The sequence below is a fragment of the Rhincodon typus genome, chromosome 31 (genome assembly GCF_021869965.1).
Source record: "Rhincodon typus isolate 14 chromosome 31, sRhiTyp1.1, whole genome shotgun sequence".
Taxonomy (NCBI): domain Eukaryota; kingdom Metazoa; phylum Chordata; class Chondrichthyes; order Orectolobiformes; family Rhincodontidae; genus Rhincodon; species Rhincodon typus.
This window is the reverse complement of record NC_063362.1, coordinates 7,001,594-7,029,525: the sequence shown is the minus strand read 5'-3', so window position 1 is coordinate 7,029,525 and position 27,932 is coordinate 7,001,594. Positions and strand designations below refer to the sequence as shown.

General features: G+C 39.7%; 1 protein-coding gene across 2 annotated transcripts in view; it reads left to right on the top strand.

The window, feature by feature from the left end:
- Positions 1–27,932, top strand: part of LOC109919782 (arginine-glutamic acid dipeptide repeats protein-like) — a 245,923-nt gene that overhangs the window by 69,639 nt on the left and 148,352 nt on the right. Inside the window, exon 3 of one of the 2 annotated variants that reach the window (XM_048615257.1) lies at positions 17,480–17,545. The exons of the other annotated variant lie outside the window; for it this stretch is intronic. Coding sequence (XP_048471214.1) covers positions 17,480–17,545 — 66 coding nt within the window. The remainder of the gene's footprint in view (positions 1–17,479; positions 17,546–27,932) is intronic. 2 annotated transcript variants of the gene reach the window in all.

The following is a 27,932-nucleotide window of genomic DNA, read 5'->3' as shown; positions in this document are numbered from 1 at the left end:
TTAAATTCAGTGATGCTGTCATCGAGCAGTTAAGAGGAAGATAATATTCTCCTTGCACTGAAAACAAGGATCAATACAGCCTCCTTGACAGTGGCTAAATTATTAAGTAGAGTTCTCCTCACAATATTTAATTATCTTTGGCTTACTTTGGCAGTTGCATTGTCATTGACTGGAAAGATTTGTTCAGTTTTCTTACTAAAATGGTTTGGTAATGAATCCTTTCTGATAATTGTCTGAATCTGAAGGTGCCATTTTGAAATGTTATTGTTGTAGGTTTTTAAAACATATAAACTAAATCATTCTTGCAATAGAAAGTGCATTTATACATTTGCAGAATTCATGTAACTGATGGATTATTGAAACACAAATCTTTCAACTCCCCCTTTTGTCGTCTTTCTGCACACCCCCTGACTCCATCAGTGCAAATGTGGAGGAGGTACTACCAGACAGTTTTGCAGGCAAATCAGCATTGAAAAATGCGGTGACTTTTGGTGGGGTGGGAAAGAAAGAAAGAGAGGGGTGCTAATACCAATATACATGATGTGGACTGGGCTGGACAAAGTCAGAAGTCACACGACACCAGGTTATAGTCCAACAGGTTTATATGGGATCTTACAAGCTTTTGGAGTGCATCCCCTTTGTCAGGTGCAAACTGAGGTTACTATTGTCAACAAAAATGTGTGTGGTACTATGAAGTTACATGGCTAGCAATTGTAATGTATTTGTATTCCAAAATTAGGCACAACAGTGCTTCAGAAAAATTAAGTTTACAGCAATGGTGTTCAGTTCTATGTTGAGTAGGATTTGGATGAATGCAGGGTGCAACTTTATTTACACCAGATGACCCAAAATGGGAGGATTGCTCCATTTTTTTTATCACTGCGTCACCTTTTCACTTCTTTATTCTATGCCTTGATGCACTGAAGTTGGTGACGCTAATCAGTTGTCTTCGGAAAATAGCCATCTGCAATGAAGGGAGAATTGTTTTGTCATTATGTATAATGACAATTTAATCTTATTTAGTTCCTTTAACTTCGAAAAATATCCTAAATTGTTTCAGGGAGAAAGTAAGCTAGAAAATCTTAACAGAAAATGTGGGTTTTGAGCATGCTTTTAAACACTGGTGAAAGATGGCAAAGTTTAAAGGATTCCAGAAAGTAGGAATGAGATGATTGAAGGTTGATATAGAGAGATGGTGCAAAGATATTGGAGGTGTTTTAGGGCCAATGAGGTGTTAGAAGATAAAGTCGGAAGAATATGTAGAGCTAATGGTCCGAGTCCATGGAGATTTCAAGTTGAAGATGAGGATTTTAAGATCAGTACTTTTGAGAAAAGGTCAGTGCATACCATGGGGAGTACAGGTAATGCACCAGTGGTGCTTAATGTAGCACATCTTAAGAATTTTTCTTTAAACAACTGTTTTGGAAACGTTTGAAAGCCTTCAGTTTGCAAGTCATAAGCTGTTTTAGTGTCTTCAGCCATCAGTTCCCGTTGTCTCAAGAAGTAATCAGGAAAGTAATAAGGATTACCAGCTGCTTGGAAACCGTTTCTTTCCTCTGAGTCTGCTTCAAGTTCTCCTGGGGTCAAGCAAAACTTGCTGTTTCTGTGACAGCATTGTAGTAACTGATAGAATTTCATGAGTACTAACGTTACAATTATTCTAAAAGCATGGTATACGTGATCCTGGGTTTTGAATATCTGGATAATGAGTACAAAAATAAAAAAATAGTGAAATTGAACTTGAATAAGACACTAGTTTAATCTTGTTTGAAACATAGTGCAGTTTTATATAGCATTACAGGAAGAATATTAGAACTGTGGAACCTATGTAGTGAAGATTCACTTGAATGCTATCAAATATAATAAATTATAGATATGATCAGCTGAAACATTGGGACTTTTTAAGTGGAAGTATTGCACTTCACTGGGGTAGAGTGCTGGAAATTGAGCCTTGTTAGATTTTTAAAAAAATGCAAAATTCCCCAATCTATCTGTCATTATAGGAACGTAGGAACATAAGAACAGAAGTGGGCTATTCAGCTTCTTGAGCCTGTATCACCATTCAGTAAGATCATGGCTGATATGTGGCCTTTGGCCCATATCCCTTAATAGCTTTGCTTAACAAAAATTTACTTATTTCAGATTTCAAGTTGGCAACTGATCCTGCATCCCCACTGTTGTTTGTAGAAGAGAGCTCCAGACATCTACCGTGCTTTGTGTGTAGAAGTACTTCCTAACATCTCACCTGAACGTCTGGCCCAAGTTCTCAGACTTTGCCCCTGAGTTCGAGTTCCCAACCAGTAGAAATAGTTTATAGTTAGCTACCCTGTCTTTTTCTGTTAATATCCTGAAAACATCATATTATCCACAAACCTTTAAATTCTAGAGAACACAGGCCTAATTTGTATAATTTCTCCTCACAACTTAAGTCCTGAAGTCATTCTTGTAGACCTACGTTGTAGTGCCTCCAAGATCAAGATATCCTTCCTAAGGTGTGGTGCCCAGGTCTCCTCACTACTGTTGAGGTTGGTTGGCTCGCCGAGCTGGTTTGTTGTTCCGCAAACGTTTCGTTACTGTGCTTGGTAACATCCTCACTGCAGCCTCTGATGAAGCGTCGGTGTGTTTTCCCGCCTGGTTTTTAAACTCTGGGGTCCGTTGCGATGGATTGCCTCACTTCCGGGTTTCCTCCGTACTGGAATGTATATGGGGTCGAGTTCAATGTGCTTATTAATAGTCTGCTTCGTGGAGTGCCATGCTTCCAGGAATTCGCGTGCTTGTCTCTGCCTAGCCTGTCCCAGGATCTTGGTGTTGTCCCAGTCGAAGTCATGGTTCTCCTTGTCCATGTGGATTGAGATGAGTGACTATTGGTCGTGTCTTTTTGTAGCCAGTTGGCGTTCATGTACTCTTGTTGTTAGTTTCCTTCCCGTTTGTCCGATGTAGTGTTTCACGCAGTCTCTGCAGGGGATCTTGTAGATGACATTGGTCCTGTCCATGGCGGGGAGTGGGTCTTTAATTCGGGTGAGCACTTGTCGTAGGGTTGATTGTGGGTTTGTATGCCACTCTGATGCCCAGCGGTCGTAGAAGTCTTGTGGTGAGTTCTGACGTGTTCCTGATGTAGGGTAGTGTGATGAGTGTGTCGGGGCGTGTAGAATCTTTCTGATGCTGTGTGTGTAGGCGTGTAGGCATCTCCTGACCCAGTTCTTTGGATATCCATTATCCTTGAACACTTGGAAGAGGTATTCCTCCTCTTCTTGATGTAGTTCCATGTTGCTGCAGTGTGTTGTTGCCCTTTTAAATAGTGTTCGCACGCAGCTTCGTTTGTGTGTGCTGGGATGGTTACTATTGAAGTTCAATACCTGGTCTATGTGTGTGGCTTTTCGGTGTTCTTTCGTTTGCAGTTCCCCATTTGTCTTGCGCTCTACCATGACGCTCTACCAACACCCACAACCCGAGCTACAGATCTACTCCAAAACCTTAGATCTCCTCACTACTCCAAGTGGGGTCTAACCAGTGTTTTAGATAACAGTAGCAAACTTGTGCATCCTTGTACTCCAGTCCACTAGATATGAAGGGACATCCTGACAAGCTGGAAGGACCATCTCGGTGAACCTCGTGAACAGAGACTGTTGAACTGTCGAACCAACCTTTCTGTCTGCCCATCACACCGATGCTTTTTCTTCTGCCTGTATGTGTGTGTGTAGGTGGGAGGTTGGGAGGAGTTTAGGGCTTTAATTAGTAGAATTACATGTTTCCATTAGCTTTCTTGATTATTTTTTGCACCTGTTTGTGATTTTTAAAGATCAATGCCTCTGAACCCCAAATTCTCTTTGGATCTCGCTGTATTTAACTTCATACCATCTCGAAAGTAACCTGACCTATTCTTTTTTGGTCCAAAACAGATAACCTCATACTCTCTTACATTGAACTCCATCTGCCACAGTTGCGCCCATTCGTTTAGTCCAAAAATATCCCTTTGTAACTTTTTGTTATCATCCACATGCCTGACTTGATGTCATCAGAAAATTTGAATAGATGGTTTTCTATGCTATTATCAGCATTGTTAATAAATAATGTCAATAATTGGGGGCCTAACGCAGATCCTTGTGGGACACCACAGGTCACATCCTGCAATTTGAGTGCCTACCCATTATTCCTACATTCTGTCACCTGCCATTCAACCAATTTCCCAGGGGATTTGTCATTGTTTAATTCCATTAATTTCCTCATTACTAATGTTTTATTTAAGTTAACATTATTTGGCCCCTGTTCCGGATGAATGATTCCTTGGAACTTCTGGCAAGGTGTCCTCCTCCTTTTCTACAGTTAAGCACTGAGGCAAAGTAATTATTCAATGTAACTACCATTTTTCCCCATAGTGATTGACAATATCTCTTTCAGTCACTTTCAGCCTTTAGCGGGCCAACATTGCTCCTGGTCACCCACTTTGCTTTTGTGACAAAAAATTTCTTGTTGATTTTGATGTCTCTGGCAAGTTTCTTTCTTAATTCCTTTTAGTAGTTCTTATAAGCTGCTTTGTGGCCCATTGCTGGTTTTAAATCTTTCCCACTCAGTAGAATCACAGGTTTTTTCTTTGCATTTTTGTAAGCCTTTTTATTTGTCCATGGCTAAGTGGAGCTTTTCTATCTCAGAGGTATAAACCGGTCTTGCAACCCAGGTTGACAAAGCACAGGCCAAGCTTTTGTACTTTGTAATTATTACAATTCATTACAAGTAAATAGATTCCAACTGCTGATAAATAAGTATGAATCATTGATATACGACTCTACCAGTTAAAGCCCCAACCTTCCATCTACACACACATACAGGCAGGGAGGATAAAAAGCATGCATGTGATGGGCAGAGGGAAAGGTTGGGAAGACAGTTCAATGTGCCCTGCCCACAAGGTTCACTGAGATGGTCCTTTTGGCTTGTCAGGATGTGCTTCACCAAGATTCTCCTCCAGATAGTTTCTCTTCTTTTGCAAAATGTATGGAATCATAGAATCCCTGCAGTATGGAAGCAGCCCATTTGGCCCACTGAGTCCACACCAAACCTCCAAAGAGCATCCCATCCACACCCACCCCCTATTCTATCCCTGTAACCCTGGATATAAAATGGCTGATCCACCTAACCTCCACCTCCCCTGGACACTATGGGCAATTTAGCATGGCCAATCCACCTAACCTGCACAAGTTTGGACTGTGGGAGGAAACTGGAGTACCTGGAGGAAACCCACGCAAACATGGGGAGAACGTGCAAACTCCACACAGACAGTTACCTGAGGGTGAAATTGAACCTGGGTCCTTGGCGTTGTGAAGCAGCAGTGCTTACCACTGAGATACTGTGCCGTATAGGGTGGCTGGTTCATGCTTATAAAGTCTCTGGCTTGCTAGTTGTTTATACCAACTGCTGAGGGAAAGTTAAATTGGCTTTCTTTTGGCTAAAGGTGGTTTTTACTGCGGGGGGTGGGAGGCGGGGAAAAAGGCAGTTCCTGCCCCTGCAGAGATGGCTTTTTCCAAATATTCAGACTCCCAAGCTGCCCAGCTACCTGAGAGCATTGTTGTTGGCAGGCAGAAGGCCTTGGTCATCAATAACTGGTCACTCATTCATAGACCACTCAACCAAATGATACTAGTTGAAGTTTTATTCATGCACAGCACCCGGTTCCAGCTAATCTGTTATCACACTTCCACTACTGCATGAAGAAGGGGCTGTGTAAGCAGGATTGAGAATGACTGTCATATTACTTGTTCTTAAGAAACACAACGGTCCTTTGGTTTTAAAGCTATTCTTTCTCCTTTCAGTCCACAATCAAAAATACAGAAAATAATTCCACCTTTACAGGGGAAAGAAGGTTAAAGTGGTCTAATTTCTGGATTCAGTGGTGTGGGCAAATTGTTATTGATATGCTTTCACTATTTTGCATATTGGTGACAATTCAAATAAATTTTGTATTATTGCAAGAAGAATAGAGATGGACAGTAAACAAGTTGCTTTTTATGCATTAAGTTAATACGATATGGGATATCATTGATCACAGAATACAGCATGAGTTAAAGAGGAATTCTATAAATATTTGAGAAACATGAATTTAAAGTAGCATGTGGTAAGTGACAAGAATATTGGGACAGAGCTCCAGTTGGAGAGTTAGTATCAGCGCTGAAGTGAGGGACCAAATGTCTGCTGGTTGTGCTGCTATTTCTATTATCATCAAAAATAAATGTTAGTGTGTTTATTTAATGGAATTTTTTTAATCCTTCCCCAGACTGTACCTAGATTGTGAACTTGATAAATTTATAGCTTAACAAAAATAACAACTGACCTTTGGCTCTAATATTAAAAAGAACCTGTCATTTGTAGAATGTCAGTTGAAGTAAATCAGCATGTGTAGATTTTGAAAACAGCAGTCAAAACACATGGTTTTTTAAAAAATTCTTTTTCTTTTAAAATGAAGACAGTTTAAGAATTTCTGATCTGTGACTCTACAATGAGGCAGTTCAACATTCTGGAGATGAAGATCTTTGAGATAGGTTCTCTTTTTCTTCTGGTCAGCATTCCATTCTCAACAAGCACTATGAAAGCATGTTGATGATTTATTGGATTGATTGCGTAATTATCTTGTGTGCAAAATGGTTACTTTGATTATTTGACAAAGTAGTAGAGTCCCTGCCTTTCCCAATATGTAAAGCACTTTAAATTTTGAAAATATTGATAAGATGAAATGTAAATGGTAATCTTTTCTGCCCCTTTTTTGTTTTGCTGACAATACATGTCCTGCATTTTTTGCCAGCTTCACCCTGCTTTCTGATAAAATGAGATAAGCCTTTGTTTGCACCTCTGGACAAGGGAGCCAGATAATTTTTAATCTATTGAAGGGTTACCTACATATCTTGTCCTTTACTGTCAAAGAAAGCAAGATATTATTGCAGCCTGTGAGATTTTATTGCGCTTGATATTCAGATGCTTTCAGTAGCAGCGGTGTGTACTATATACAACCAAAATACTATATACAAAATGCAATGCAGAAATTCAGCAAAGTATCATCTTCCAAACCCAGGAACACTTCCACCTAGAAGGACAAGAGCAGCAGATACATGGGAATGCCATTACCTGCAAATTCATCACAAAGCCATGCACCATCCTGACTTAGAAATATGTCACCGATCCTTCTGTGTTGCTCGGCCAAAATCCTGGAACTCTCTCCATTCCAGCACTTATGCTCCCTTAGAGCAAATGGACTGCAGTGGTTCAAAACGTCCGCTCACTACCACCTTCTTGAGTGGTCAGTAAATGCCGGCCCAGCCAGTGATGCCCAAATACCATGGAATATTATTTAAAAAGTTGCATTTATTTTATAGGCACAAATGATTATAGAAGTCAACATTCCCTGCGCCTAGTTCAGTAAAGATCTTTCCTTACATATATGAATACTCTAATTGGGAGGCCTTGCATTGTTTCCATTGGACTTCATGGTTCAGTTATTTTGTACTATTGTATCAGTGCACTTCAAAATTTGAGTATTAATTTGGTTGTACCAAATACACTGATGTAATAAAGAAATCCTATCATAGCCTACCTGAAAAATTCTGGACAAATTTCATGACCCTTACAGAACGAGTCAACATCACAAAGCTTTTATCCAGGCAATATTTCCCTTCATTACGACTAAAACTCTAAATACGATTTTTCTTCGTTGCTTCCTATTTTTGTAGCATTCCTGCCAGGCTATGATATTTAAATGACAGCTGTCCCTCCTGACTCCAGCCCTGGCGGCAATTGCTGATTTTTAAACCTCCTTCCTCCTGCTGACTCCAAAATTAAATCAGCTTTGGGAGCATACATTGAAGTTGGCAGTCAGAAGGGGAAGTTGGCATTTAAATATCAGCTGTGGTAGAGGCGAGAATGTACTCATAATATTATTGCTGCTGGCATCAATGTCTTTGAAAAAGTTCTTTATTAGGAAGAATGTAACAAGAAGAGAAAGCTGATGGAAATTGTGACCCCCGTATACAATTCTCCCCACCCTTCGATTTATCCCAAAAATCAGTAACCTGGAGCTTGCTCGTAATTTAGCAGAGGAGTGCAATCAGAGCTGTGGAATAGGGACCCAATTTATATTTGTTCTGTATCCATGGGGGTGTTTTTATTTTTCTTAAGCCAAATTGTCATATATACACTTTGCAAAAGTCAATCTTGTGCTTATATTTGGCTTAAAAGTTTGTAATTTTTTCATTCAGCTTTTATATCAACCTTAGTTTTCAGGGATTCAAGCCCATCAGCTGCCCCATCTCCCCCAGGACCCCTTCACACATTCACCAGGAAAAGATGGAAATTTAGAAGATGCTATCCAGGACAGCCTTGGTATTGATTTGGTAGGAATTGTGTGAACTGATGACATGCTAATATCGCCATTGAGAACATCCAAATCACGGTTGCTGGGGCTCAGTATGAAACAGAGCAATCTGTAGCAGTTCGAGCCTTGCCAAGGTAGACCCATCTGTGTCCTCACAATAGACTGATGAAACTGGATAATCTATACACTTATCTTGAAAGATCAGTCAATCCATATGGATGCTGTATGGGCTCAAACCAAACATGGATATCAATATCATTTGTATAGAATTCGGCCATCAATATTTTTAATTTCTAGGTGAAAATAAATATGTGGTTATACAAGTGTGTCTTAGTTCGGTAGAGGGTCAAGCTGACACATTAAACGTGTTAATACTGTAGAACATTAAGAATTCTTTGATATCATTAACCTCCAACATTATTTGCTGTTTGTTTTAATTAAAAATATTTTGACTTACTTTGTTACTATCTTATTTAACTGTCATACTTTGTGGTCAACAGTTAATTATCAGTTGGTAGAATTTAATGTCAAAATCACAGATTGTTTGGACTGGCTTAGTTAAACAGAGCATACTAATTCCTAGCCATTTGCAAGCAACAGTTGGAAAAGTAAATATAAAACATGAAAAACCATCTGCACAGATCATTATCTGAACCATTGAATGAGGTTGCTATATTGTGATTGTGAAATCAATTATTTGTTTACAAGTAACATTAAAGCCACACAAGTGTCAGAGAATGGCTGTCTCAATTAAGAGTGAATCTAACCATTGGCCCTTGATTTTCAATGGCATTACTATCACTACATCCCACTACAAACATCCTGGGAGTTACCAATGACCAGAAACTGAACTGGACTAGCTGTATGCAACAAGAGCAGGTCAGATTCTAGGAGTCTTGCAACAAGTTACCCACCACCTGATCAATGTTTGCCTAAATTGTGTGCAAATGCTCCAAGGTTTCACGCACAACAATCGGCAGTTGCATGCTAATTGCAGCATTGATGTCCAATTGTAGAGGTTGCTGCCACGTGCAGACCTCGAAGGCCGATGCAGTTGGAAAGAAATTTAGAGAGAATGCTGCTCCTGATCCCACGAAGCCTGTTTGCCATCTACAAGGCACAAGTCCAGGGAATGTTCCATACTTGCCTGGAAGATTTGCATCTCAACAACATGCAAGGAGCTTAATGCCATTCAGGGCAAAGCAGCTCACTTGACTTACACCACATACACAAACATTCACTCCCTTCACTACTAACACTCCATAACACCAGTGGGCACCTTCAAGATGCACTGCAGAAATTCACCAGCACTTTCTAAATCCATCCAGAAGAACAAGGGCAGCAGTCACATGTGAGCAAGTTCCCCTCCAAGCCATTTACCATCCTGACTTGGAAATGCGTCGTCTTTCCTTCAAGGTCACTGAGTTGAAATCCTGGAACTCCCTCCCTCAGGGCATTATGGGTCTCCCTACATCAAAAGGACTGCAATGGTTCAAGAAGGCAGCTCACTGCCACCTTCTCAAGGGCAATTAGTCACAGGCAATAAATGCTGGTCCAGCTAGTGTTGCTCACATTCCACAAATGAATAAGAAAATTACTGTTGATCTGTCACACATGTTCAGCACTCAGTTGTTGAGAATGAGTTCCTTAATCCCGAGAGTATAGTTTATTCAAGAATAATTTAGTTCTCCATGGAAGCAACGTGAATTCATATACTCAGGTTAAAATTATAATGCATTCTGCTTGAAATATTGCAAATGGTTATCCAGATTAATCGTCTCAAAAGTTTAAAATATTTAACGTGATGTTGGACTTGGTGGAAAAATTCTTCACAAACTGTTCAACTTCAAAAAGTGACTCATTTAAAGACAGTTTATTGTAGACCTGTGTGTGAACATCTACTTAGCAGTTTGGCATTTAGATGCGCTTTGCCAGATTATTATATTTCTGTACCTCCACCTACAGCTGTCATATTTTCTTACTAAGGCAGCTGCTGATGTCTTTTTTTTTTGGAATGGTGCTTGGAACTGAATGGGTGATGAACAAAAGCAGTGTGGGTTGACTTGACTTCATGATTATTCCCATTTTAACATAATTTAGCATGATCTATTCTTGTAAGCTTTCTGCTCGAACAGGTTTATATTTAGGGTGCAATTTTGAAAATTCCACCCTTGTAATTTCTATCTCTGTAGCTTCTAATGACATTGTGACTGCTTTGGGGATGATTTATGCAATCATCCTTCATGGTAAATTTTTAATCTTTGCTAATAGCAACTGTCATCTTCGCGTATTAATATGCATTTCTTCTCATGTTTCTTGTCCTTTTATGGTTTTAAGTCTGCCCTCATACAAGCCACCTTCTTTGTATTGATGCAATAGCATGGCATGTTTCTAGATCTCTGGCAAAGGTGCTCTTGAACAGGTTGATGTGACGCAGCAAAATGTATCTTGCATTCTATTTTTCATTGAGGAGACAAGTGACTTGCCTTTGCTCAACACCTCCACCTGATGGTACACTTAAGATAAGGAAATTGGTACCTTGTAAATTGTGGAAATGACGCCAGCTTGCAAGCAAGTTCCTTTCATTTACTTCATGTTAGTGATATTGGGTCTTTGCATGTCGAGCATGTACAGGTGGTACAACATGTGTGAACTTGCACTTTGCTTATGTGCTGCTGAGGGCAACCTTTGTTGAAATTACTTCCCTCTGCCTAGGCTTAACAAATTTGGAGATTCTGCTAATGGTGTAAATGCTGTCTAAAAGGAAAATGAAAGAAACTTGCGTTATGGTTTAAAGCAAAATCATCTTTTGCATCTTGATGTTAAGACACAGCATATGTTAAAGTTGAAAGTGTTTCAAACAATCCTACACAAATCCAAGCATCATGACAGCCTAAGAATTTTTTGTGTCTCTTTTCTATTTCTTCCCTCATTCTGCGGATTGAGGATATTTGTGCAATGTCGTCTAATGTTACCAAATCTAAGAGTGGAAAAGTTACACCCTTGGCTTGTATGGCATTCTTAGGTATTTACTTTTAATAAAGATCACCAGGATAGTAATCAGGAACCCTGATTGACTTCCCTGTTCCCACCCAAGAATGAGGAGACCAATTTTAGTATGTGTTGCTTCTCTAGTTGAAATTAGAAAGCTCAGCAAAAATAGGAATTGCACCCTGTTCTCTAGCTTAATTACTCACCAGATACATTTGCTGAGTCATCAGAGAAGTTTCTGCTATTACTTTGTACTTTTAGATTTTCATTTGAGGATATGATTTCTTTGTCTCAACTGCCCAATTTGAATGTGATCAACTTCTATGCTTTCACTGATTGCACTCCAAACTGAAAATTATGCAGTGATCTCTACTGGACGATGTGGACATTGTGTGTAGGCACAGTTGGGTATTGTATTACTGTTGCTATCTGAGTCGCACGTAAAAAGACTGAGTATTTGGATGAGCTACTGAATAATTGCTGGTATCTCTATCCCACTGCCTTTTGGAGACAATATTTTCCAAATGGTAGGACAATGTCAAAGGGTTGGGCGTATAGAATTTAAATTTTAACTTCAGATTTCATGATTTCTTTGATTTTTATGTTTGCATTCATTCCATGAAAAATGTATTGCAACATCTATTGGCTGTGCTAAAGGTGTACTTTTTTGTTAAATATATGTGCCCGTAGGATTAATGTGATACAAAAGTTACTGACATGATTTTCAGACTCTAATCAGTCCACCAGTCAATTTGTAGAGGCCTGGCATCCCCAACAGTTCATGAAGCATTTCTTCCATGACAATAATTCATATCAAGGGCAGCGACCACCCATGCCCTCCACCTCCTCCCAAGACTTCCAATTCCCTGACCCCCAACACCTCATCCTCACTATGGATATCCAATCCCTGTACAGTTGTATCCCCCACGCAGATGGCCTAAAAGCCCTCCGCTTCTTCCTCTCCCGCAAGCCCAACCAGTCCCCCTCTACTGACACTATCATCTGCCTAACAGAACTTGTTCTTACCCTGAACAATTTCTTCTTCAACTCCTCCCATTTCCTATAGACTAAGGGGTTGGCCAAGGGCACCTGCATAGATCCAAGCTATACCTGTCTCTTCGTAGGACACTTTTCTGCTGTTATACTGGCACCATCCCCTACCTCTTCCTCAGCTATGTAAATGACTGTATTGGCGCTGTCTCATGCTCCCATGAGGAGCTTGAACAGTTCATTAACTTTACTAACACCTTTCATTCCAACCTCAAATTCACCTGGACCATCTCCAATATCGTCCTCCCCTTCCTCGAGCTCTCCGTCTCCATCTCTGGTAACTGCCTCAACACCAACATCTATTTCAAACGCACCGACTCCCATAGCTACCTGCACTACCACACCTCTCCCTCCTTCTTGCAAGAATGCGATCCCTTACTCCCATTTCCTCTGCCACATCTGCTGCTTCGATGAAGTGTTCCACTGCCAGACTTCCCAGATGTCCTCCTATTTCAAGGACTGCAACTCCCCCCTCCTGTGATCAAAAATGCCTTCAACCGCATTTCTTGCATTTCCCACACTTCAGCCCTCAACCCCAACGCCCAACGCCCCCCCCCCCCCCCCCCCCCCCCCCCCCCCCCAACAAAAATAAAGACAGAATCCCCCTGGTCCTCACATACCACCCCACCAACCTCCGTATCCAGTGTGTCATTCTCCACCACCTACAATCCAACCCCATGATCAAAGAGATATTTCCTCCCCACCCCATCTGCCTTTCATAGGGACTGCTCACTCTGTGACTCCCTCATCCACTCCACATTCCCCACTAACCCCACAACACCTGATACCTTTCCCTGCAACCGCAAGAAGTGCTACACTTGCCCCTACACCTACCCCCTCACCTCCATCCAAGGCCCAAAGCAAACCTTTCATACCCGACAGGAAGAACTGTACGTCTTCCAATCTGGTCTACTGTATCCGTTGCTCCTGATTTGGCCTCCTCTACATCGGTGAGACCAAGCGTAGACCCTGAGTCCATTCTGTGGAGCATCTGCGCTCTGTATGCGACAAATGACAACACCTTCTGGTCGCTAACCGTTTTAACTCCCCCTCCCACTCCCTGGATGACGTGTCCATCCTGGGCCACCTCCAGTCTCACAATGACACCACAGACAAACTGGAGGAGTAACACCTCAATTCCGCCTCAGGAGCCTATAGCCCAAGTTGGCCTAAATATGGAATTCACCACTTTTAAAATCTCCTGACCTCCTGGTCTCATCCCACGTCCAACTCTACCTCTCATCTTCACCTCCTTGACCTGACACAACCTGTCCATCATCTTCCCCACCTATGCGCCCTACCTTTCCTACTGACCAATCCTCACTATCCCCTACCTGCACTCAACCTATCACCACCCCACCTACCTTTCCCCAGCCCGATTCATCCTCCCTCCCACCTCCTCGACCTGACACAACCTGTCTGTCTTCTCTCCTACCTATCCATTCTCCCATCCCACTGACCACTCCCTACCTGCATTCACCTATCACCATCCCACCTACCTTCCCCAGCCCCACACCTCCTCTCTCTATTTGTTTCGCAGCTCCCTTACCCGGCCTCCGCATTTCTGAAGAAGGGACCTGACCTGAAACGTCAACTTTCCTGCTCCTCTGTTGCTGCTTGACCTGTGTTGTCAGTGACTCTAGCATTGGCAGTTCTTGCTATCTCCAAGAAACACAAGTTAAAATGTGCTCATATAGTTTTGGAAAATATAGTTGTCACTTAGTGAAAGGAACAAGTTTCCTGCTTAAATTGAGCACAATTGTTCATTTAATGCAAGCTCTGCTTGTTGCAATTCATATACTTTGTGAGAGTGTATTGTAATCCATTTGATGTACAGTACCTGGAAAAGCAGTTGCCTTTAGAATTGCAACAAGTAAAAGTAAATAACTGGACGAACAAGCAGTTTGAACCCTATCAGATAGTGCCCATTCCTTTTTATTTTTGTGTAAAGCCAGCAATGTAATTCCGTAAGAGATATTCCAAGATAAAAATGATTTGTAATGGTTATACTCTTTTAAACAACATACATTGGTTTCATTTAATTGTTTTCCCTTCAGTCTTCAATTTTGTTCAAAAGTGGTCTCACTTCAACAGGCACCAGCTGCTCTTTTAGTACGTTGTGCGAGTTCCCATTCTTAACATGGACTCTGTAAGGCTAGTTCTTACTATCTCTGAGGCTAATTCATAGCCTTTCACAGCTGAGTTCAATCCTGTCCACATGGGTACATTCAATAATGCCGAGTTACTGTACAATGAAATCTGTGCTGATTGTATTGTCTCCCATGTTCCCCAATTGCAGCCTAGCAATGCTAGGGTAATTTGTAATTTTATTGATAACTTTACTGACGTCAGCTAAATGAGCATGAACTAAAGACTGAAGTGTTATTGACATCACTCAGCTTGTTTAGTACAGGAAAACACTTTGGAAGGTGCATATATCCTGTTTAACTTTTTAAACATGAAAGAAAACCTGCAGAGAAAATGTAATTTCAGCATTGCATTCACTTACTACTGTTTACTGGTTCATGAAATATGTATCTCTAATGTTGGTAATGTAACTCCAAGAATGAACTGTCATTATCTTGTAGATATTTCCAAAACGACTTGTTTAGAAATGTTATTACATACCTCTAGAGCAGGTGGAACTTGGACCTGGGCCTCATGGCTCAGAGGTAGGGACAATAATACTACATCATAAGAGTCCTTGAAGAGTCCTTATCTTGTGTGCTTCCCACAACTGGAGAGAATGAACTCACCAGATGCTTAAATTATAATTACTGTACATAAGCCTGTGGTACAATTATTTGAGAGGAAGACATCACAAGCCACACATAACGTATTTGTTAGTTTGCGTTGCTTAGACTCTCATAGTTTTATTATTATATGAATGCTATTGCTATATAAAAATTCGTGGGAAATAAGAGTATTTACATTGTGTTCCAATGTCTGTCTATTTTAGTTTGGTTTGCTAAATTTGAAGTGACTTTGTGCAAAAAAATTCGCGGGAAGTAAGAGTATTTACATTGTGTTCCAATGTCTGTCTATTTTAGTTTGGTTTGCTAAATTTGAAGTGACTTTGTGCAATATTTACACATGTGACAATAACAGAAAAATATACTTTGTAAAGGACCTGGTCTTCTCTCTAGGATGTCCTTTTGCTCCATTCAGCTACACTGGCCTTTCCCATGAATTTCCCATGTTAAGCCTTCATTCAAATCTCAAGAAATTCCATTAATTTCATTTCAGATTCTTCCATTGCCTCAAAGTTTGGCAAAATCTCAACCTGTTGAGTTTATTATTTAGTTATTTAAGTTCAAAGATCCTAAACAAAGAAATAGGTGAATCTGTGATTTATAATTACGACCAGTAATACTCCTTGTGTACATGCTTCCATCTTGCTCATTTGCTTATCTGTTAATATGCTTTTCAACACTATCTGTTGTGTGTTATAGAAAATTATTTTCTTTGCTGCACACACATCAAGCATTTGACAAGTATGATTTTTCTTTTTGTGTATTTTACATCATAAGAAAATTTTCCACCGTGCAACAACAGTACACAAGTGAATTTTCAGCCTGTGTCTATACCATTTCCTTTAATACCATGTGCTATCTTTATGTTCTGATCTTTAGCCCATCAGTACACACATGGTGTTTACTACATTTGAAATAAATGTTTTGCTCACTGTCATCAAGTGTAATAAGCTCACAAGCTAAACAATGGCTAATGTTTATATTTTGAACTACCTCTGTTAATAGACTTTTTTTTTGGGAGATAAATGAAAACCTTGTAGAAAAGTGCACAAAAACAAATAAAATGCTGTGCGTGGGAATACTAGCCATGAAAAGCTGCATAAAGTGCTGTGTAAACCAATAATTAAACTTGTGTAATTGAATGTTGAGAAAACAATCCATTTTTGGATGTGTGAGACAAATGCATTAAGAAAATCATTAAACATTCCAGCCAAAACACAGATTCACTTAATAAAGTTAAACGTATACAACCATAATTGATAAAGGAAGACATTTTAAATTTAATATACATGTACTAAAAAATGATTGTCAGAGAAGCTATGTGCTTCATATATCTTTAAGATACAAATTCTAATTTGACCTGGGTGATAGCTTGCATAGAAATCTGAACAAATTAATCGAAGTAAGTATTTATAATGACATAATACAGGGGCAGATTATCATTTGGACATTTGTAGAAGCTTCTTTCTAATATTACTTTTTAAAAAGAAGCTAAGGATTATTTTATTGTTGAAGCTAAATTTTTGACTGTGGTTTGTATTTAAATGGCCACAAACAAATTATGTTCTTGAAGATCTTTCTCTATCAGCAAAATAAATGTCATATGGAAAAGAAACGTGCTGGCATTTAAATTGTGCCTGCTGTGTACACATGGGATCCCAAAATGCTTTACAGTCAATAAAGCATTTTTGGATTGTGATCACTGTTGTAGGAAACACTAGCTAATTTTTCCACATAAATGGAAAACATAAACAACAATATAAGCAAGGCCTGATCATAATCTGATTTTGTGATATTGGTTGAATATTGGCCAGAACACTGACAATGACTCCCACTTTTTTTCAAAATAAATTGCTGTGGTATCTTTTCTGCCCATCTGGGGGTAGAAGGGCCTCAGTTTAATGTCTCCTCCAAATATGGCACTTTTACAGTGCAGCACTCCCTCAATATTGTACTGGAGTGTCAGTTTTACTTCTTGCACTGAAGTCCTGAAATGACTTTCTGACTCCTACGAGAGCCTGAGCTACTCAGCTACCAACTGACTCTGGTTGGCAAATGCAGAAAATATGGGAAATGCTTAACTGGCTAGGCAACAGTTGTGAGGCGAGAAACGCACTAACTTTTTACTGTTAATAGCCATTGATTACAACTGTTTTGAAAAGAATTGAAAGATGTTCAATCTGTAATATTAACTTTGTTCCTTTTTCCTCAGATACTACCTAACCTGCTGAGTATTTCCACCATTTTATGTTTTTATTTCAGATTTCCAACATCTGCAGCATTTCACTTTGATATACAAACTTTTACATCAAGATGTTCTTTTTATGTTTAGGCTGAAATCTGTGCTCGTCAGTCGTCTAATGCCCATGGAAGACTTCGTAATCTACTACCTGAACCAGTAAGATCACATGTAGTACCCCAGGATGCTCATTTATAACTGATTAGCTAGCCTGGCTCATAGAATTTGGAAGTATAGAACTGCTATTGGGTTTGGGATTCTGCTCAGTCTGTTCCAGATAACACTGTAAATGGATCCCTTAACTGGTCGAGTAATTCTGGTTTGATAGGTCGCAGGAACTGTGCCATTGCAGATGGACTGTCCAGTTTAGTCAGTTAATCTGTAGCAGTACCCTGGCCATCCTTGGGACCGAAAAGTGGGGAGGGGGTGGGTACACTCTTACACTGGCTGGATTAGAGACTGTCACATGTGGTGATGGGGTTCCATACATGCCATTAAATATGTATTTAAAAAGTTTAATTTTTAAATCTGTTGTTACAAGTAATCTTTCTCTTGTTGCTAAAGTTATGTTTTCTAGAATACTGTTTATTAATTCACTGAAACGAATAGTACTAGATCAATTTTCAGGATTCTGTCCATTAGAAGAAGTTAACATCGGAGTCCCATGTCTGTCAGTTCCTGCGTGATGATGTCTCATTGTTCTTTTATCTTCTTTTCGCTAGAGTCGTTTATGGTTGCTTGCTATGCTAGTTCACATCTCCTCAAATTTATATAGCGAGTACACAATTACTATATACTCACTTTGTTATTGGAATACTCCCTGGTTGTGTCACATGAATCTAACAAGGCAGAAATTGGTACAGAGACAGGGATTTTGGGAAAAGTAATTGGAAGAATTAAGTTTTAAGGATGGTCATGGAGGAAAGAAAACTAGTGGAAAGATGAGATTCATAAAGGGATTTCAAATTTACCTGTGCAAGCAGTTCTGCCATTGGAAAGACCAAGAGGTTAGGGGATATTGAAGAGTTCAGAGATGGCAGAACAAAGAGCTGAATTGCTATCTTCATTCCAAGTGTTATATCTTGTATCTCCATTGTCCTTTCTGCAGCCTTTGATATGGTTTGCTTCAACTATCCTCTTCCAGTGCCATTTCCATCCTCTTTCTTGATGCCAATCTGTTACTTAATCAAAGAGAAATTATATCCAGCAATAGCTTTTCTTCCCACACCAGCATGTTTATCTCAAGTCTTCCAGGATCTACATTTGGCTTTCTCCTCTTTTATTGTTGGCAATGTCCTTTGGTGACATCATCCATATACATTGAATCAACTTCAACAGGTATGCTGAAAAAAAACCCCATCAGTACCTCCCAACCGTCTATCTGACATCTAATCTTGGATGAGTCACAGTTTTATCCTGTTAATGTCTGCAAAGACCTAAACTGTTGGTAGGTGGATTCCTTGCATCAAATGCACATTATTTGACTCTGATCCAAGTTTCTAGCCCCACATCCTCTCCATCACACCACCGCCTAATTTCACCCCTTAATTGTGTGCTTCAGCTCTGTTTCAGACTATCTGCCACTGAAAATTCTCACGTGTCTTTGTCTCCTCCAATTCAACTTTTATCTTTCTTTTTGCACCACCCCCCCGCCCCCAACCCCTCTTTAAAAGAAGGAAACATACCTAAAATTATGGCTGCTCATAGCATATCCTGCTCAACAATCACCCTCTAATCTTGCTAATGTATAAAATGCACAGAATTGCAATGATGGAAATCTGAAACACAGTGTGCCGGAGGAAAACAGCAGGTCTCGCAGATTCCTTACAGGGAAAAACAAAGTTAATGTTCTGAGTCCTGTGATCTTTGCTAATATATGTTGGCTTCCATTACCTACAGTTTAGATTTCTCTTCCTTGCATTCAAAACAGTTCATACCTTTGCTTATTTCTGTCATGTAACCACCTCCAGTGCTACATTGCACCCTTTAAGCTTTGCTGATTCTGACTTTTTGTCCACAAATTGCGACCATGCCTCCAGTGGCCTTGGATTCATACCTTGAAATTCCCTACTCTTTCCCATCTTCTCCTTTAGGACCTTTTAATATAACTGATTACTTTGGTCAGGCTTTTTATTCCTCCTCCTTGTAACTTACCGTTTGGCTCAGCAATAATTTCTTTTCCGTTGGGTTATTTTCTATGTTCAGTGTGATATATCAAGTTTTTGCTGTTTGTGCAAGGGCTCATCTTTCTATTTTCTTAGTGGTTGAGTCACCTCCGTGTTTCTGGCAATCTGTGGTTAGATGAATAGTTTGCCTTTCTTTCTCACTGAAGTGAAATTAATGTAAATGTGCAACCTACAGTGCTAACCTTTTAAAATAATTGTATTCTTAACATGTAACAGAATGTGATATTAAGAAACACTTTAAGAGTCAGATCTCTTAAGATTCATTTTTGCACTTTGAGGCTTCTGAGTTAATTCATCATTGAAATATTTATCTAGTTTAAATTGCTGCTGCACCATAAAACCAGTGAAATGTCCATGTGATTACTAATTTTCTCATTTTAATCATCCATAAAAACCATGAAGCATAAAAAGCAAAATAAAAGCTTACATGGGCAGAAAATAGCAGGCCATTCCAATCACCCAGATGTGTGTACATTGGAATGATGACTGACCCTTGGGCAATTGAACTCAACTTCCTTTTTATGTAATAACATTAGGGTCTGGCTGTTTATACAAAAATAACTCCTTTATGGTTTAAAAATAAAGCCTCGTTGTGAAACAAGAATATCATTTGCAATGCGTCTCATATGGTGCAGCATTTCAAAAAGCAATTTTACTTGTGGAATGGTTGACATATTTAAGCCTGTGGGCACTAAGAATGTAAATAGAGTTAATTACGTAGTACACGAACAGTATCTAAATTAATGTATTATTTTAAAATGAAGTATTTCAGAAACTGCAAATGATGTTTGAAAGGATATTGCAACATATGTTATTTATATCATATACAAATGAGAACTGTGGAGAATTAAAATACAAGGATGCACTTCCTATTGCTTTCATTTGTAACAGTTGCTCTGGTTAGTTTGTTCAAGTTACCATCATAATGCGTGGAAGTAACATACATATTAGAGATGCAAATTTGTCCCTTTGCTAAACTATTGTACAAGGATAATACATGGTAGCTAGTATAGCCGAGAATTATTTATCATGAACTGCTTAAGGCACGTAATCCATATTTATATTTTAATAGCTTTGTTAGCTGTTGATCATCTTTTCAAAAAAAGATTTATTCTAAACGATGTTTCCTGAAACCAGCGCACTGGCAAAGAAATTCTGTAGTGGATATCATTGGACTCATGATGTTCGTGACAAATTTTGAATCTGTTGGGAAATTTAAAATGAAATTCTGGATTTGATATACAAAACGTCTCTTAACAGTGATCATTGGGTTGACATCAAATAAACGTCACCTTGAGAGGGCTGAGAATGTTCATTGCTGTGCAGGAGTACATGCTTCTGATATTTCGCCTTGCTGCTGTTTTGCCATGATGCTGACATTGTAACTGACAATAGAACAAAAAGTGATCTTGTGAAAAGATTGCTAACATTGATTATATTTGCAAAAGATTGAAAGATAAACGATATCTTTCAATGTTTTGGCTGTCCCTTTTCTTTGTTAGGATCTGCTGATTTGGTAATCTGTGTGATATATTAGCATTATGAAAATCATGACATGGGGCTTTACGTTATGGGTTATGGTTCTTGTAGATTAAAATAAGATGTCAAATTTGGAAAAACTGCTGAGCACCTTGCAGTGACAATTAGCTTAGTTGGTAACATAAGCTGTTTGAATCTCAATTTCTCTACCAAAGTCTTTAAAAGGACTGTAAGGAATTGGTGAGTCAGATGAGTGAAATTGCAGTATTTTCAGTGGCCCTCATCTGACTCCCTTGATGCCACATTGATGTAGTTCACATTGAAATTTGCCAGAGAAAGAAGAATGGGTGACAGATGATTCAAGACCATGACATTAAGAATAAAGCTTAGTGTGAGCCCTTTAGGTGCAGAGATCAAGGAGCAGAAAGAAGCATTGAAGGGCAAAGATCAACAGGAAAGAAAAGATCAGTAGTGATAGACAAAATAAGCTAGGTGCATCCAAAAAGTAGAGGAAATATGGCACCAGACATTGGGGGAAAAACCATATGGAAAATGTAATTGGAGAAGTATCATTTGCACCCTTGCAGTGCTTACATTAACTGGTGTGTTTGTTTAAGGATAGGATTTAGTTTAACCCAGGAAATATTGAAAATACTTATCTGAATCTTGATTCTAACCATTGTATATTTTCAAGTAGATATTCAAGGGAGGAAGCCTTGTTTAAATATATGAATATAAGACAGGAAATCTGGAAAACTATTTAGATACATAACAGGAATCCTTGTACAGCAGATTGACAAGCGTAAAAGCCTCAATGTGTAAGGATACTTTTATTTATTGGATATTGCCCTAACCTCTGCCAGCTCATAATGCAAATAGAAGGGAAGGGAAACCATTCTGCATTTCTGGATCATTTAGCAGTTTTAAGTCCTTCTTTCACAACCTACACAAGCCATTTTAATCTTCTCTAGTTCTGTTGGAAATGCCATATTCTGTTGCTGCTAACAATTACAGATTGACACTTTGTGTTAAACTTCAACAATAAATATCTGTGATATTAAAGAGAGCGTTGAAGTTCATGCAACTATAATTCACAGTAGTTCCTAAATGATAAAAACACTCTGGCAGGAACAGAACATGCATGCTTGAATGAAAGAAGATGCACAAGGAATACAGCACATATATAGGTAACAGATGGCTTTGATTCTTTTTAAAGCTGCAATGCCATCTCTTATTTCACATAATTGTTGAAACAACTCTAGCAGTTTACAGCATGTAATCAGAACCTGGCTATAATGTTACAGCTTCAGAGAAGCATACAAGGAACTGTCAAATATCATTTTCAGATTTCATTGTTTTAATCAACTTCGACTAGCAGCTTTCTAAATGTGATTGTGTTGCACTTTCTGATGGCATCCAGTTATGCAAGGCTGTTGTATTGGAGGTCTTTTCATAACTGTCATTTTACAAATTGCATAAATTCCTAAATTAAGCACGCAGTTGAACTTTACACTGTAAACAAGTACTAAACCTTTATTGTATATAACAACATAAAGATAGTTAGATTCAGAAAGATAAATCTTTGAGAGGGATGATACATTTATTTAAAATTGAGATTTGGTGTTTATAAAATAGAATAATGTTCTGCCTGTGTAATCATTGGTTAGACAGCACTGAAATTGTAATATTCAGTTTGTGTGCCCTACGTTAGGAAGGATATCGAGACTGCAAATCTCATCAACAGCCTCTGCACAAGGATGGTACCAGGGCATATGTTTTTAGTTAGCAGAGAAAGTAGAGCACCTCTGTCTTTTTCATTAGAGTAGAGAAGACAGCTGACACGATCTGGAAACATAGAAAATAGAGCAGGAGCAAGCCATTCGGCCCTTCAAGCCTGCTATGCTAATCAGTTTGATTATGGATGATCATCCAACTCAGTGCCCTGTACCTGCCTTCTCTCCATACTCTCCTTTGATCCCTTTAGCACGAAGAACTATATCATTCAAAGTTTTGATCTTATCTGCTTCCTGTGGTAGAGAATTTCTCAGACTCCAGTCTCTCTGGGTTAAGACATTTCTCGTCATCTCGGTCATAAATGCCCTTCCTATATTCTTAAACTGTGAATCCTGTTTCTGGATTCCCTGCATTTACCCCGTCTAGTCCTGTTAGAATTTTATAGGTTTCTGTGCGATTTCCCCCCTCGTTCTTCCAAATTCTGGTGAATATATTCCTAACCGAGCCAGTATCTCCTCAAGTCTGTTATGCCATCCCAGAAATTAGTTCAGTAAACCTTTGTTTATTCCCTTTGTTACCAGAACCTCCGTCCTTGCATAAAGGGACCAAAACTGCACATAGTCCTGCAGATGTGGCCTTAAAAAAGGCCTTGTACAATTTTGCTTCTCCTGTACTCGAGTCCTCTTTCTGTGAAGTCCAGCATATCATTTGCTGCCTTCATTGTCTGCTGCACTTGCATGCTTATTTTCAGTGACTGGTGTACAAGGACACCCAAGTCTCATTGCACCTCCCCACCCTGATCTATTGCCATTCCGATAGTCTGCCTCCCTGTTTTTGTTGCCAAAGTAGATAACCTAACACTTATTGACATTGTACTTTATCTACCATGCAATTGCTGGCTTATTCAACTTGTCCGAAGCATCTCTGGATCACAGTTCATCCTCCCTCCCAGCTTTATATCATCTGCAAATTTGGAGATTATATTTAGTTCCCTCATCTAAATCATTAACATGAATGTTGTGAACAGCTGGGAACCAAACACTGATCTCAGCAGTACCTCTCGTCACTGGCTGCCACCCAGTTCTCCATTCATGTTAGCATACTACCCCAATACCATGCGCTTTAATTTTACAAGTTTATGTGGGGACCTTAATGAAAGCCTTTTGAAAGTCCAAGTAAACCACACCCATTTCAAGCATGACTTCCCTTTTGTAAATCCACGCCGACTCTGTCCAATCTGTTTTCCAGATGCTCTGCTGTTAAATCTTTTATAATGGACTTTTGCACTTCTCCACGACCGATCAGGTTAACCGGTCTCTAATTCCCTGTTTTTGCTCTACCTCCTTACATTAGTTACCCTCCAATCGATAAGAACTGTTCCAGAGCCTGTAGAATCTTGAAAGATGACCACCAATGCAACCCTATCTCTAGGGTCACCTCCTTAATACTCTGGGATGTGGATCATTGGACCCTTGGGATTTATACGTTCGTTTCTTCATAAGATATGGAGACAGAATTAGGCCATTTGGCCCATCGAAGTTTACTTCACCATTCAATCATGGCTGATTTGCTGCTCACCCCCATTTTCCTGCTTTCTCTCCATAACCCTTCAGCCCATTACCAGTTAAAAATCTAACTCCTTAAATTCGCTCACTGTCCCAGCATCCACTGCACTTTGGGGTCACGAATTTGACAGATTCACAACCCTTCAGGAGAAGTAGTTTCTCTTCAACTCTGTTTTAAATTTGCTACCCCTTATCCTAAGACTGTGACCCCTGCCCTAGAATGCCCCACAAGAGGAAGCTTCCACTCTCCATCTATTTTATCCATACGTTTTATCATCTTGAATACCTCAATTTGATCTCCCCTCATTCTTCTAAATTCGAGAGTGTACAGGCCTAAACTGTTCAATCTTTCTTCATACGACAAACCACTCATCTCTGGGATCAATCTAGTGAACCTCCTCTGAACTGCCTCCAATGCCATTACATCTTTCTTCAAATAAGGGGATCAAAACTGTGCATAAGTTATCACCCTTTAATCCCATAAAGTTCTTCAACGCCATTTCCCTACTAACTAATACTCATTTCCGTCAGTTCCTCCCGCTCGCCTGTGTTCTCCAACGTTTTTGAAGACAGAACTAAAATATGTATTTAACTGGTCTGCCATCTCTCTGCTCCCCCATTATAACTTGCCCTATTTTTGGGTATGAAGGACCTACATTTATCTGAACTATTTTTTTTCTTTTCACATCCCTATAGAAGCTTTTACAATCAGTGTGTCTATTCCCCACTCTCCTAGTCTGTTTTTCCCCTTCTTAAATTTTTTTGTCCTCGTTTATTAAAATTTAAATTGCTTCATCCTCAGAAATTTATTTTTGGGCCAACTTTTATGTTCTTTCATTGGATCTAATCTCCCTTGTTAGCTTTGGTTAGCCACGTTTCCCGTTTTATTTACATGCCAGAGGAGAATGAAGAATTGTTGCAGTCCTCATGCACTCTTTAAATCTTTGCTGTTGCCTGTCCACTGTCATTCCTTTTAAGAAGCATTTCCCCAGTTTATCACAGCCAGATTGTATCTCATGCCATTGCAGTTTCTGTTATTTAAATTCATTTATTAACTCATCCATGCCGACTAGATATTTCAAATTAATCTAGTCCCATTTGCGTGCATTTGGCCCATGTCCCTCTTGAACACTTCCTATTCATGTACCCATCCAGATGCCTTTTAACTGTTGTAATTGTACTGACCTTCACCACTTCCTCGAGCAGCTTATTGTATACGTGTGCCACCCTCTGTGTGAAGAAATTGCACCTTACGTCCCTTTTAAATCTTTTCCCCCCTCGCCTTAAACCTATGCCCTCTAGTTTCAGACTCCCCTATCCTGGGAAAAAGACTGTGGCTATTCACCATATCCATGCCCCTCATGATTTTATAAGCCTCTATAAGGTCACCCCTCAGTCTCTCCCTATAGTTCAAACTCTCAGGTCTGGGTTCAAGTTCAGTCTGCCTCAGGTGTGTCATAATGTTTCTGAGCAGGTAGATTTAAAAATATGTGAGAGACAGATTGGATGTACAGGGGTTATGATCCCAGCTAATTGTCATACTGAGTAAGTTCAATTCCAAAGTGAAACTTGGCTTGTTAGATCATTAGTTTAACTTTTGCAGATGGCTGCAGTGGTGGTTCGTCATTGAACAAAAGACTGACATTCTTTAACAGAAGAACATCAGTTTATCTCACTCAAGGAGAAAAACGGCCCTGTAAATGAATATATGTAAGAAACAATCTTAACGTAAATAGCAAAAACATAGTTTCAACTACTTTCCTGGTGATATATTTTCCAGATATTTAATCCTAAAGAAATATCACTCCTATCTCAACTCTCTAATTTCTATTTAACTGACTGTTTGCAGTTTTTCTTCCTGGACTGCTGAAACAGTTTTAAAGGGGTAGTAGGAACTGCAGATGCTGGAAAATCTGAGATAACAAGGTGTAGAGCTGGATGAACACAGCAGGCCAAGCAGCATCTCTGATGAAGGGTCTAGGCCCGAAACGTCAGCCTTCCTGCTCCTATGATGCTGCTTGGCCTGCTGTGTTCATCCAGCTCTACACCTTGTTATCCCTTGAAACATTTTTAAGACTGCTTTCCAAGTTTGATGGCCTAAACCTATCTTCAGTTGAAACAGCTTGGAAACATGTCCACAAATTCTCACAACTTTGAGACTTCACAAAACTAACCTGTCCTTTTGCTCGAATGAAACTGTTTTCCTGATCTGAAAACCTGATTCCATTGTAAGGAAGAGTGGAAACTTGACTAGAGTCATAAAATCATACGGAAACAGACCCTTCGGTTCAACTGGTCTGTGTCGACCAAGTTTTCCAAACTAAACTAATCCCATTTGTCTGTGTTTGGCCATGTCCCTTTAAACCTTTCCTTTACATGTACCTGTCCAAATGTCTTTTAAATGTTATAACTATATCTACATCTACTATTTCCTTTGGCAGTTCATTCCACATACAAACCAGCCTATGTGTGGGAAAGGCTGCCCCTCAGGTTCCTTTCAAATCGTTCTTTCCTCACCTTAAAAATATAAGCCATAGTTTTGAGCTCCCCCACCCGAGGGGAAAAGCCTTACATGATTTTATAAACCTCTATACATTCACCCCTCCACCTCCTCCGCTGTAGTGGAAAAGTCCCAGCCTATCCAGCCTCTCCTTATAACTGAAACCTCCTATAGCAGGGCAACCAGAACCGGACACAGTACTCCAAAAGTGGCCTCATCAACGTCCTGTAAAAACATGATATCCCAACTCCTTTACTGAACAGTCTGAGCAGTGAAGGCAAGTGTCTTTAATGCCTTCTTAACCACCCTAGAATCCTTAGATATCTTTAGAATGCCTACAGTGTGGAAACAGACCATTTGGCCCAGCAAGTCCATGCCAACCCTCAGAAGAGCATCCTACCCAGACATATCCCCCATCCCTATAACCCTGCATTTCTTATGGCTAACTCACCTAACATTTTCTGCAGAAGGGTCCTGACCTGACATGTCAGCTTTACTGCTCCTCTGATGCTGACTGGCCTGCTGTGTTCCTCCAGCTCCACACTGTGTTATCTCTGACTCCAGCATCGGCAGTTTTTACTATCTCTCACCTAACCTATACATCTCTGAACACTATGGGCAATTTAGCATGGCCAGTCCCCCTGATTTGCACATCTTTGGACTGTGGAAGGAAACCGGAGCACCCGTTGGAAATCCACGCAGACACGGGGAGAATGTGCAAACTCCACATGGACAGTCGCCTGAGGGTAGAATTGAACTCTGCTGCCTCACAGAGCCAAGCACCAATGCTAACCACTGAACCTACCTGTGACACCACTTTCAAAGAGCTGTGTGCCTGATCCCTAAGTCTCTTATTTCGACAGCACTACCCAGGGCCATACCATTAACTGTGCAAGTCCTGCCCTTACCTCCCATTTATTCAAATTAAACTGTCTGCCACTCCTCAGCCCATTGGCCCAATTGATCAAGATTCCTTTATAATCTTAGATAACCTTCTTCACTGTTCACTATACCATCAGTTTTAGTGTCATCCGCAAACTTCCTAACCATGCCTCCTAAATCTTCATCCAAATCATTTATAT